This window comes from Dromaius novaehollandiae, chromosome 4 (assembly GCF_036370855.1).
Source record: "Dromaius novaehollandiae isolate bDroNov1 chromosome 4, bDroNov1.hap1, whole genome shotgun sequence".
NCBI classification, from domain to species: Eukaryota; Metazoa; Chordata; class Aves; order Casuariiformes; family Dromaiidae; genus Dromaius; species Dromaius novaehollandiae.
The window spans coordinates 46361966-46374580 of record NC_088101.1 but is presented as its reverse complement, the minus strand read 5'-3'; the positions used below and the strand labels follow the sequence as shown (position 1 = coordinate 46374580).

Genomic DNA, 12615 nt, shown 5'->3' with positions numbered 1-12615 from the left:
AGTTTTTGGTCGCTAGTTTTAAAATTTTGGTTAAAATAAAACTTTATGTTCAGTAACTAGAATTTAAAATGAAGTTGGGTGAACTGATAACTCAGCTATAATAGTGCATTTTACAAAAAACTGCTTATTAACAAAATATCATATAGAGACATCCATCTTTGTCAAAGTTGATGTTTCTAAAGTTTTTATTCTGTAGAGGTTGAAACTACTGAAAGTGTCACATGTTCTTTATTCTTTATGCTTACAGTTCTAAATTCAATATTCCTTCAGGAAATCTGTTTCACAGTACAAGTCTTGGAAATGACTGGGAGTTGTTGTGTGGTTGAACTATATTTCCAAAATATGGAAAGTTTTTTGCTTTTTGAATGCTTTTTCACACTATACACTTACAAGCAAGTCACAGTGTTGTTGTGTGCTGATTAAATGAAACACACTATGCTATCAGTGCAGTTAGGTAAGGGGGACTGCAGCTTTACAGCAGCATATCTGTAGTTGTATCTGAGTATCAAATCATGAGTTAAAGACAGCTTTTTGTTTCAAGAATAATTTCAGTTACATGAAGTAATTTTGAAGTACTTTGATTCAATGCCTTGATGGTGAAGTTTCCTTAAATTAGTGTATTCATTTTAAAGCATGAGTTTACTTAAAAACAGTGTTTCTGTTCTAAAACATCTAAGACCAGTAAGTCATTTTCATAAATTGAAAGATTCCTGTTTTGGTAAGACTGCATCTTCATAGTTAAGTTCTTAGTAGTGTCTGCATCCATTTTGTTCTTGACTTTGCTGGCATTAATATCGATGTATGAGATCAGTTTAATGCAAGATATCCCAAGTATTCTATTTCTCAGGTTTCTGCCTGCAGCTAAGGTATTCAGCTGAGCCCAGATGTTTTGCACTTAATTGCTGCTGTAATAAAATGGGGAGGTTACTGAACAATCGTAAAGATTAATTTCCAGGTTCTTAAGACATAGTAATTCTAAATCAGGGTTCCAAATTCATGTACATGGCAAATTTGCCCTCGATAGCAGAAGCCCTCAGCAGCTTCCTTCTATTTGTGCAGTAAAGTAACATGAGTAACTGGCAGTAGTTCTCATGTATCGTGGTCTTGATGATCTTCCCGTCACTAATCCGAGAGGAAAAATCAGTAGGAATGGTCAAGTAGTATGCAGCTTTTAACTGTATGAAGACTTGGGATTAACTCAAATGACTCACTTTGGCTTACCAAACATCAGTTAAATATAGTAGGTATCAATTTTAATTTTCAAATGACAGTCTGAAGTTTCGCTCAGTAGTTGAGTCAATGGTATTTTCAACCATCCCTTCTTTAAGACAGCTGCCTCTGGCCTAATTTGCTATTTCACTATAGCTGTATGGCGCTGCAAAACCTTGAGTCCTGGTTGTTTTGAATCTTAATATGTGTTCAACTAGGTAAATGAATAAAATGTTAAGTGTTAACAGTGTGCAGTGATAATATCAGTTCTTAAAACTCTTGCTTCCAGCTCCTTTCTTGTTTAAGAACATTAATATAAATCACCATCAGTTTGTTGAGAAAGCCTAGAACTAATCTGAATGCTAGCATGGAAAATGACGAGATAAGTCTTAAAAGCTATTTGGCTTTTGTAAATCTCAGGAACATGCATAAAACAGTTAAAATCAAATATTTTTTTCTGAAAAAGTGAGTATGGGAAATATTTCTGTCCTATTTCTCAGCACTCATGTTGAAACCAGATTTCATGAAGTCCTTCCTCATGAATTTATGCTGCTACTTATCACCAGGATGGTTCTTTTAATTGGTTCTCTGACCCCATCTAGTGACTAAACTGCAGAAGTTTAGAAATATTCTGTTACTTTTTTAATTACTGTTTTTTAGCTCTCTCTTGAAAGAATATTTAGCCAGATTTTTTTGATCCAATCCTTTTTGTCAAGAATTTAACTGGAGTATTGACTTACAAGTGGTTCCCAGTACTCGGGCTTGAGAAAGCTAAAGCCCTGGTGTTTCATAAGGCACAAGGTGCATATAACCATCACATGTATGCTTCCTATCTTTATTGTATGTAAATTTATACAGATTTAAAAATAAGCTTTTGATTCTAAGTTGACAAATCAGGATGTTTTAACCTACTCCACAGAGGCTTACACTATATCATTACTGGCCAAAATAATTCAGGTATGATTTTAAACCGAACAGGTAACCTTGAGTTAAATGGTTCTTTTACTGTCTTATTTTGGACTTCCATTTTTATTCCCCTTATAGGTTGAATCTCTTTGACAATTAGCACACTGATTACATCACACTAACCAAGATTATACATTGTAAATGCATATGTATTAGTCAGTTAACTTAGCTTGTTCAATGTAAAAGGCAAAATGTAGTAAGTAAGTATGCATATTTTGAGTGTTTGAGGTTGCTACTTGTAGGATGTAGGTTAAAAAAAGGTTAAATTTATCACGATGGTGGATAATGCTTAATACAAGAACATGCAAAGGTTCCATTTTTATTTTAAGCTTGGCTCAACAATAACAAATGCCAGCTATATGCCACAATTTGTATATAATTCAGATGTAGAAAAACTCACATCTGTCAGAACTTAAGCTTTCTAACACAGCTGTAGAAGATCAGGAAAAAGACAACTATACAATTAAGGTTCATGCCTCTCTGTTTGGCTACTCAGGATATTTCATTACTGATAAATTTTTCTTGTAAATGGAGGGGATTGTCAGTTAACTTCAGAGCAACTGCAGATCATTGATTCAATTTTTTATAAGTAAACAGTTATTATTGGATAAAGCAGATAATTCTACAGCCCCAGACATCTTAAATTTGATCCCATTAAATGGCAAACAGGGTACACTGCAAAACGTGGCAGATATCTATGGAGGCAGGCCCATTTCTGCAAGAGGAAGGAAGTCCAGAAACAAGGAGGAAGAGGTATGCTTGCCGCATGTTTGCCACTTTCATCACACAAATAGCGCCATTTTGACCTTGACTCTGCCTAGTTTTCCTGCATGGTTCATCTGTGTAACAAAATAAAAGAGCTTCGTAGATTTGTGGGAAATGATTTATTTATACCATCCCAGAGGTTGATTTTTATTTTTTCTTTGTTTTTTTAATAATTGTAAGATAATAGTTGTCTACAGCAGTCTGTCTCAGAGAGATTCTTGAATGTGCATACACACAGACATGACTGTATATATCTTAAACTTTTTGTAACAAATACAACCACTCCTAGTGCCCTTGATTCCATCCAGTGTAATGGTAGCTTAATATTGAGGAACATAAGTTCCAGTTTTCTTTATTTCCACTAGAGGACTTTTTCTGGAGGTTAATAAATGCTAATATAGTGGTAGCAGTGGTGTTTTTTCTCTCATTTTATTGGACTTTTTCTGGAATCTTACTTATTTTGAACCAGAAATACTGTAAACAGTTTCTGTCTAATTGAAACTTGCTTCCTTTCTTTGCCTTAGGAATATTTGGCAAGATTAAGACAGATCCGGCTACAAAACTTTAATGAACGTCAACAGATTAAAGCAAAACTTCGTGGAGAAAAGGTTGGTTTGAGAAATAATCCTCAAAATTTTGAGAAGTTGGCAGAGGGAACTATTCTTTTATTCCCACAGAAAGACTTTTTCAGCAGAAGTTTATATATACACATATATATGTATGTGTATATATATATATATAAAAAAATGTATGTATGTATATACACACACACGTGTGTGTGTGTGTGTGTATATGCATATATATATATCTTTTTTTAAAACATTTAGTTTTGTTCCACAGCGAGTGCATCCATCTTTTCTTCCAGAATAAAAGAAGTCTGTTTGATATTTATGTGTTGGAGAGTGCAGCTTCAGTGCCTGTAAACACGATCTTTTAAAAACAAGACAACATAAGTTTACATCTGAATTTGACATATAAATTACTTATCAAGTACTAGCACATTTATATTTATTTGCTTTCAATTATAGGAACTTCTCTAGAATTGAGTTTTTGACAATGCTCACGCTGAATGCGTATGAATTGATTCTTTTTGTACATTCCATAGATATGTTAGAAATTAGAGATTCTTAGCATTAGAAATGAGAAATTCCTAGCATGAGCTCGATTTTTATTAATACACTTCTTCAGACATGGGTTTTCCAAAACTGAGTTCGTAACAGATATAGCACCAGCACTTCTTAAGGTGTTAAATCCAAGGTAAGCTTGGATGCAATTAATTTACTTGTAAAAGTTTTTCATTTGAGAAGCTGTCTTTATAGTAAATAGGGTCTGGAGATTTTTTCCCTCTTTTCATTAACCTGCTGTGTGATCTTATACTCTTAAAGTGTCTTAGAGTATTTGAGTTTCCTCAAGTGGTTATGTGCTTATGTATTCACATTATACTCAGGAGCTGTGATTTGAAACCTGAAAAGTGTTCCTGCCTTACCTCATTCAGTATCTATACTAGGTGCTTTCATGTACCCTCCTTATGTTTAGTGAGTGGACATACAAGGCAGACCATGCCTAGTATCACTCATTTTCTTTTGACCACTATCTTAGTTAAATGGAGTGCTGTACTTCTGTAACTTCCTTCTAGGTAAAAATATTCTGTTTTTCCTGTATTAGTGACTTCTTCTAAAGTGTTTTCTTTATTTTCTTTAACCTTGATGCAACAACAGAGCCAGTTTCAATCCCTTGACTGAGATGCAAAACTACTTTAGTGCCTTGGAGAGGGACCTGTGCCTGCTATGTGCTCCATCTATGTTTCCTATGAAATCTGTGTGATCCAGAGCTAGTTATGTACATTTCTACCTGAGGGTACTATATAGACTTTATTAGATGAACTAGAGACTAAGCTGAACTACTCAGCAGAGGCCTCTGGCAGGCAACCGACATGGAATGTTCTCTTAAGTTTGTCTCAAGGAGCATGATCAAAGTCAAGACCTGTTTAGTGTGTGGAGTTATTGTAGAGACTGGTCAGTGAAGATTCTCTCTGGCATTGACTCACCAATGCAGGCTAAACTGACGCAGCATAAGCACGCACTATCTTACTTGCATTTGGTGCTAGTTTCACTTGTAATTCTAGTGTCTCCTTTGCTATTCGGAAATGCTTCAAACTGCTGCCATGGGACTAGTCATTTCCATGCTCTGCCCTACTAAACCATAGTGTAGCTCATGGGCACCCTTAGGGTATTGAGGACAGTGCTAAAATGCTACCAGCATAGAGTCATTGCTGTACTGCGCTGTTTCTTTGTCATCTGTAACCCTGACCCCTCAAAACTAGGAGCAGGAACACTCTACCTGCAGTATTGTGAAGTAGAAGTGAAGGTGTTCTCCAGAAGTTTCTTTGGAGGACAAAGCTGCTCATCCTCGTAAAGTGAAACAAAGTGCCACTATTGTCACTGTGATGTTAATTCTCCTTATGGGTTATTAGGCTTCTGAAGGCATATCAGGAACCTAGCTTCTTTTCCCAGTAGCTATAGCTTACCTAGTGTGTTGAACGTCCCAGAAGCTATGCCACCTACAAAGGAACAGAGAATAAGTAAACATCTTTCCAGGAAGTCAGCCCAAACTAATTTTTCTTCAAGACACTACCAGGGGTCACTCCGTGCTCTGTCCTAACTTGCTTTTGCACCACAGGAAACATTAAGCCTATGTATCATGATCACCAGAGGTCTCTTTCAGGCTGTATCTCTGGTGTTTTTTTATCATCATTCTTAATGGAAAAATGAAACTGTTGCTTTTCTGAGTGAATGCTGCATCTGTAAAATAACATTTTTGAGAGAAAAAGCAAATGGCACCCCCTCATCTGCCCATGCATTGATCACAAAGAGAATCAGAGCGTGAGTAGATCTCCTCAGAGGATATTTATAGAAAGGGGGGAAAAAAAGTTTTGGGTTTCAAGCAGCATAGGTTCGTTCATACTGAGCGTACATGTGAACCTCCTGTCTGAAAATACTTCAAGTTACTGGTTAATAACCTTTCTTCCTCTTCCGTGTAATTCCTCCAATTTAACATGCCTCGCTTGCAAGGTGTTCCGTACCCTATGGGAAGCAGTGCTTTAGGCAATTCTATAAAGTGACTGCGTGGATCTCTACTCTTTTTTTTTGTCTTTTTTTTTTCTTCCTTCCTTTAGATGCATTCATTCTTGCAGATGAGTGTTGACCCCTAGATACAAATTTAGAATTAAGAAATTCAAGGAACCTTCCTCACAGAAGCTAGGTCCTTTCCGTGATATCTAAAGGGAATTAAATAATTTATGCAATGAGTACATGAAGAACAATATAATGCCGATAATATACAAAGAGTTCATGTATAGCAGTCAAATGAAATGTACTATATACATGCAAATTATGAAAGAGAGAAGCAAAGCACATGAAAGAGAGAGCAGTTCAGTTTTATTTTGAGGATCACCAAGTGTCAAGCCTACCAGAGAAAAAATTTAGCTTACCTAAGTTCAGAGATCAAGTTTTTGAAAGGTTTTTCGATGATCTGCAGATGGGAACCTTGGCACAGAGATTCAGCTCTAGAGAAACACTATCTCAGACCAAAATCTTTTGTTTTGTTTTAGATATAAAATTGTTAATCAGTATAAAGTAAGTAAAGACATCTATTGCTAGTGCAATGTATCCTATTTTATGTATGATAAATGAATGTATTTAATGGCTGCTTTCAATTAAGAGGACTTTCTGTCCTTTGCCTATGAAATGTGCCAGATTTTTTTAAAAAGTTTTACCTTCAGTGTTTTTTCTTCTTTTTCCTTTTAGCTGACTGAAGCCAAGGTGGGTGTGATATTCTTTATTTTTACCAAAAAAAAATTACTTAAAAGTTTTGCCTGTGTTTTGCCAACTTATTTGTAATGCTACCCTACCACTTATTTAATATGCTGTAAGAAGCCTACTAAATGACTTTAGATTAAATGAAAAGTCTGCACGAGTTGGTCATCAGCAGAAATGTGTTCCTATCAGATTTCTTTTTTTTTTTATGCTCAATTTTGTCAGTTTGTTCATAAGCATGAATACGCACAGGCCACCAAAAATGGAGATTTCAGAGGTTGACCCTACATATTCTTGCTTACTTTCATTTCCCTCCCACCTATTCCACTTTTCTTGCAGTTATAACTGGAGCACGTACATGGACGAAACTGAAATTCCATCAAACCTTTCTCATATACCTTACCTGTAGAATATGCAATGGTCATGAGTGGTGGTGGGGAGAGCCCAGCAGTGGACATTGTTAGTTTAAGTTCCACTGCCCGAACAGCAATAGACTCATCATTTTCCTATTGGTAAAAGCTTCATATCTAAAAAAAGATAACTAATCTTAAAAATGCAGGTTAGTCTCAACAGACATTACATTTGAGTGAGGAGTTACCTAGTAAAATTATGGCCTGTGTTAGTCAAGCAATCAGTCTAGATGATCCCACTAATTGCTTCTAGCACTAAATTTTAAAATATGTGAATTAATGATAATTCTTTGAGAACTCTTACTTTGCAGAGTGAAGCTGGCAGTTCTTCTGATGGACAAGAATCAAGTGAGGAAGCAGAACTGAAACGCAAAAAGATAGTAGCACAGAAGGTAATTGTGAGAAGAGAGGAGCTGGAGTTCATTATTTAAAATTTCCTTTGCATCTCATGAGTTTTTTAACATTTCATTTTGTTATCAATAGCTTAGACATTCATCCACTAAAAGAGGCTTTTGTCTTTTTAAGGATGATGTAGCCATACATACATTTGACAGTACTGAAGTGACAACTCTTTGTTCAACTGATTTGTCTCAGCAATTTTAAAATATGTTGTGGCATAGGTCAACAAGCAAAAGATTTTTCTCATCCCTACCTTTGAGATTTTTCTGTAGATTAGCTTTAGTCCTAGAAGCAATCTGGCATAACTAAGATAGTATTTTGATATGGAAAGGGAAGGGAAAATATACCATAAATAACCATTTTATTTATTTTAGGTAGGAAAAACCCTTTGTGTGTGCTGACAGGGCCTACATGTAGTTTGGAAGGTGGGCTATACTTTCCTATCATGAAATATGTTTAGTTCAGTGTTTTAAAGCAAATGTTGTGATTCATAGAAGTCCAATGTTTAATTGGAGTTTCACTCCATGTATTCTCCTTTTCAAATATTCGCTTATTTTTCCCGTTATCTTCAAAGAGCAATGTAAAAACAAGCTGACCTTAAGCCCAACCTAAATTAAAGTAAAAGTAGAGGTGAAACAATAACTGGAGCTTTTTACATTCATGTAGAGTTTACACTGAATACTTAATATTTTGTGATTAATGCATTTAGCCTCAAATAATTTTAAAAGATACTAATTTTAAGGGACTTCTGTTTAAGATTACTTTGTGCGTTAAAAGTTTTACCTTGCCAATCAAGAATTGTACGTAAATTCTGAGGAGCTGTTACTATTTTTGAGACAGGAGATGAGTTATAGTTATGTGGTGATGTTGAGTATTGGTGGAGTCTTCTCTTACACGGTCTATAAAATAAGTGAGGGAAAGGGAGATGAAATGATGCAAGAATGTTTTTTTTTAAAACATCCCATGGAATTAAATGCTCTGCTTGTTATGATTTTAAGTTGGTCATTTTTTGATTATTACAGACCCAAGCAAATGCTCGAGCTGCCGTTCTGAAGGAGCAATTAGAACGAAAGAGAAAGGAAGCCTATGAAAGAGAGAAAAGAGCCTGGGAAGAACATGTAAGCAAATTAAATCTATTTTATGCAGTCAAAGTATATAGTGCTATGTATTTGTGTGACTCAAATCTTGTACTGTGATTTTCAAACTTAGATAATTAGTTTGCCTTCTGAAACTGAGGAGAACATCTGTCGGTCAGAATTCTCTCATTAGAAGCCTCATATCAAGTATACTTGAATGAAAAATTTGTCTCAAGAATTTAATAACGCCAAACCTAGGAATCTTTAGGATTATATTAAGTATTTTGCTAATCATCCATAACTTACAAAAGTGGACATAATCTTCTCTTGCTTTTGTGTGCTGTAGATTGGAAATAGTGCATGTGTGCAGTTGGTAGTTGTCTTTAGTAGTATGAGAGCTTGACATTATTGTCGTTTTCTAAGGTTGCATAAGCCTATTTGATAGTACTGCATTTAACATGTGAAATCATTAATAAATGAACAGTTGATTAGAAAGATGTAATTCAACTAGTTTCTATTGATGCAGGAAGCTTAAAAAGCTGTCGTAAATTAGGATATAGATTAACAATTCAATACAGGGCTATCACAGTGATGCTCCATTTGATCTGTAAAACAAAACTTGAACTGTTATGCTGAAAGCAGACATCTATAAAACTAGTTACTCAAAAACACCATCTTTATCATACTATAGCATAGACTTGATTAAAATTTACTCCTCTCAAAAGCCTGGTGTAGGGCAAATAATTTATTTTTTTCCTGGTACTAAGAGGAGAAAATTTCAAACCAGTGCTATGAAAGGGTTGGGTCTTTTTCTTACTGAAAGAAGTAATTTTTAGGTAAATGTGGTCAAGTAAAATAGCATCCAGGGAAAAGGGGGGGAAGATGTTTGAGACATCGTCAAACTGAATCTTGTATTTGTTGTCCCTTAATGCTATCTGTTATTCTCCAATCATGATTTAAAGCCAATGGTCTATTTGTCTATTTGTTCTTGCTGTGATAATTTATATGGCCTGAAAAAATACATAACTTTCCTTCCGTTTTTGAATTTAAAGTTACGATCACTGATCTTGCAGAAGGTTTCTTCCCACCATTATAATAGCCATTCCTTCTGAATTTTGTTCAGTGTTTTGTTTTTAGTGTGAAGTTTTAAATTTTCAAAATATTAAAGCTAGCCATTCTCTAATGAAGGTACTTACTATGTAAATAGGTTGCTTGAAAACCATATTCATAAATTCTACTTCAAGTAGACTCTAGTTTATTTAGTCTAAGTTGGTTTATAGACTTAACTTTTTTTTTTTTAATTATATACAGCTGATAGAGAAAGGAGTAAAAAGTCCTAATGTGCCTTCTCACGTGGGAGCTATAGGACACAGTCCTGTGCATGGCCTACAAGAGCATGGAGCATCTCTTTCTAAGCCACAACTTCCACCGAAGCCTGATACACCAGTCCTCTCCATGACTTCTGCTTTGAAGGAAGTGGGTGTGGTAGGTACTTTGCTAGAAGGTAAAAGAAATGGAAAAAAGGGGCAAATATACTGGTTTGAAAAAGCAGTTTTAGAAGAATGTGTAGATTAAGTAACAGAATACTTGAAAATGCTTAAGGATACTAGATGCTTTTAATAAAAAATAATATATAAAAAAAGCTTAGAAACTGCTTTGATGCATTGAAACTCCTAATAATTCAATCCACTTTGGACAGAACAGCTTATTTCTTATGAAGCCTGAGCTGCAACTTCAGTTCTAATCAATGCAGTCATGACTAGTGACAGAAGTCATCAACTAATCAGAGTTTTCATCTGCCTCTTAAAGTCAGGAGATACCTGATGGAAGTGACGAAATAAATTTTGAATGATAGAACTATTTTATTTCAGTTCTTGTTTTCAGTGAGTTTAGAAGTGTGCACTGGATATAACAAAAGTTTAAGAGACTAGCATCTGATAGTCTTGTCTTTTTTTGTCTGAGTGGACTGCTTTATTTTTCTTTTCTGTGTTCTTGGATCCAGATATTGTAAATGCTTAACATATTTACCTCAGCTACCGTGTGTAGTCCCATTTGTTGTAAGTAACAGGTGTGAAACTAAAAATATGCATGAACATGTGTAGAATTTGAGTTTTGAATACAATCCGCATTAATTTGACCATTAACTTTGCTTTTTACCTAGCTTTGTTTCAGCATATTGCAGAATTATATACTGTGAACAGCCCCCAAGGCTATGGCTATAGAAATACAGTGAAATTTTATATAAAACGGTTTTATGTATAATTATGCTACACTGAAAGCTGTCAGCTGATAGCTAGAAAAATAAACAAAATGATGTTCTGACACACAGAAATATTTAAATCACTAGCACTTTTTTTATGTGGATAAACTTTTCTTACAGTAACACAAGATGGTGACTATAACTGACAAAAAAAAAAGAAAAAAAGAAGCTTTCTGTGTAGCAGAGTGAGCAATTTGAAAAGGCTGGTCTTGTATGCAAAGTTTTCTTTTGTTTTGTTTTTTTAAGTTCTACATTTCCACCTTCAATTTTCAGTTTCATTACCTATTTACTGTTTTACAGTTTTGAAGAGTAAATATGCATCCTGAATGAAGCTCATCTTGACTGCTTTTGGAGGCCCAATAGGCCTTGTGCTATATAGCTCAAATTCTAGTGCTCCCATAATTGAGGCAATTATGTGCCTGCCTGTTCTCAGTCAACTTGATCTGTGCAGGTTTTGTGATGTGTTTTCAGATATCAAGGAACTGTTATTTTCTTATTCTTTACTGACTTGACATCATGTATGCTGTAGTCACTAACTGAAGTTGTCTCTTCTCCTTTCTGCTTTGCTTTACAGGTGTTTCTTGACTCTGTCCTTGCTCCTTTCCTGTTCTCTTCTAGAATTACTCATTTCTAAAGTTGGAATTTGGTGGCATTTTGCTGTAGATATATCTGGCTTCATCTCCACCTGTTTTGTGCTCTGAATTTTCATGTCTACTTAAACTGAGTCTGATTCTTTTGCTCACCACTTTCAGATAGTGAACGGTTCAAAGACTGAAGTTGTCTTTGAAGTTCAGTCTTTGGGAAGCACCATAAAACCAGAAATATCATACATTCTGTCTTAATCTATCTGCAGTTGTCAATGGAATGGACTTTATTACATCTTTTAGTATTCTGAAGATTATTTTTCTGACATACTGTCCTACATTGTTTTTCATGCTTCTTGGATTTAAAGGAGGAAAATGTAACTCTTATCCAGGAAGCTGAAGAGGAAATAAAAAAGCCAGATTTTGCAATGCAAGTATGTCTAATTGTTTCGTTTAATTTAGTTTTCCTTTCTTTTCCTTTTTAAAAATGTACTGTTTTAAGTGATATATGTCGGCCCTTATTTCAGAATAAGCGAGATATACTGAGAAGATTGAATCAAAATATTAAAGCCCAAGAAGATGAGAAAGGAAAAAAGGAGAGTAAAAATATCTCTGAATCAGTTTTGTCTGAAGGTGGTAAGGAACAGCAAGAAGACAACTATCCAATTCTAGGAGATCGCAAAAAATGGGAATCAGGGGCATCTGAGTTGGTAGTTCCTCTAGCTCAGTTATCAATGGAAGACACTCTCTCTGGAACAGACCGTAAGTGCTTTTCTGTCACTGTGATATTAGTATATCACTTTGCCATGCATAGTGTCTGTGTTTTAGAAAGCATGTGCTCTGTTTTTATCCCTTTGTTAGCAATTTTGTGTCTTCTGCTTCTAAACCAGGTGGTTATACTTTCCTTTGTATGAAGAATAAAGCACAAGTTGAACAGTTAAATAAAGGGCCTGCAGGGTGTCTAGTTCTCCTTGTTTTCAAGAAATAGTTAGGTAACTGAATATGTGGTTACTTTCTTCAAGCTGCTTCTTTTAAATAGGCACTAACTGAACAAAAAGAATAGAAAGCACTTAAGATACATGCAAGCTTCTTAACAGTTTTAATTTTCTCCTTCCATTCCTTCTGATAGTG

The 12615-nt window shown here is 35.0% G+C and overlaps 1 protein-coding gene and 1 long non-coding RNA gene across 15 annotated transcripts in view; one reads left to right on the top strand and one right to left on the bottom strand.

Annotated features, from left to right (window-relative positions):
* NEK1 (NIMA related kinase 1) overlaps window positions 1-12615 on the top strand; it is a 52063-nt gene that overhangs the window by 24954 nt on the left and 14494 nt on the right. For 10 of the 14 annotated variants that reach the window (XM_064510948.1, XM_064510945.1, XM_064510954.1 and 7 more), the window contains 8 exons: window positions 2845-2928; window positions 3465-3548; window positions 6747-6761; window positions 7477-7557; window positions 8587-8682; window positions 9952-10125; window positions 11853-11918; window positions 12012-12246. In XM_064510948.1, the coding sequence (XP_064367018.1) occupies window positions 2845-2928; window positions 3465-3548; window positions 6747-6761; window positions 7477-7557; window positions 8587-8682; window positions 9952-10125; window positions 11853-11918; window positions 12012-12246 (835 nt within the window). The remainder of the gene's footprint in view (window positions 1-2844; window positions 2929-3464; window positions 3549-6746; window positions 6762-7476; window positions 7558-8586; window positions 8683-9951; window positions 10126-11852; window positions 11919-12011; window positions 12247-12615) is intronic. The other 4 variants (XM_064510953.1, XM_064510955.1, XM_064510951.1 and 1 more) reach the window with 2 other exon arrangements.
* Window positions 3542-12615, bottom strand: part of LOC112997054 (uncharacterized) — a 41375-nt gene continuing 32301 nt past the window's right edge. Inside the window, exons 5-6 of the long non-coding RNA XR_010389017.1 lie at window positions 5468-5500; window positions 3542-3870 (exon numbers count right to left, since the gene is read on the bottom strand). This is a non-coding gene — a long non-coding RNA (uncharacterized LOC112997054). The remainder of the gene's footprint in view (window positions 3871-5467; window positions 5501-12615) is intronic.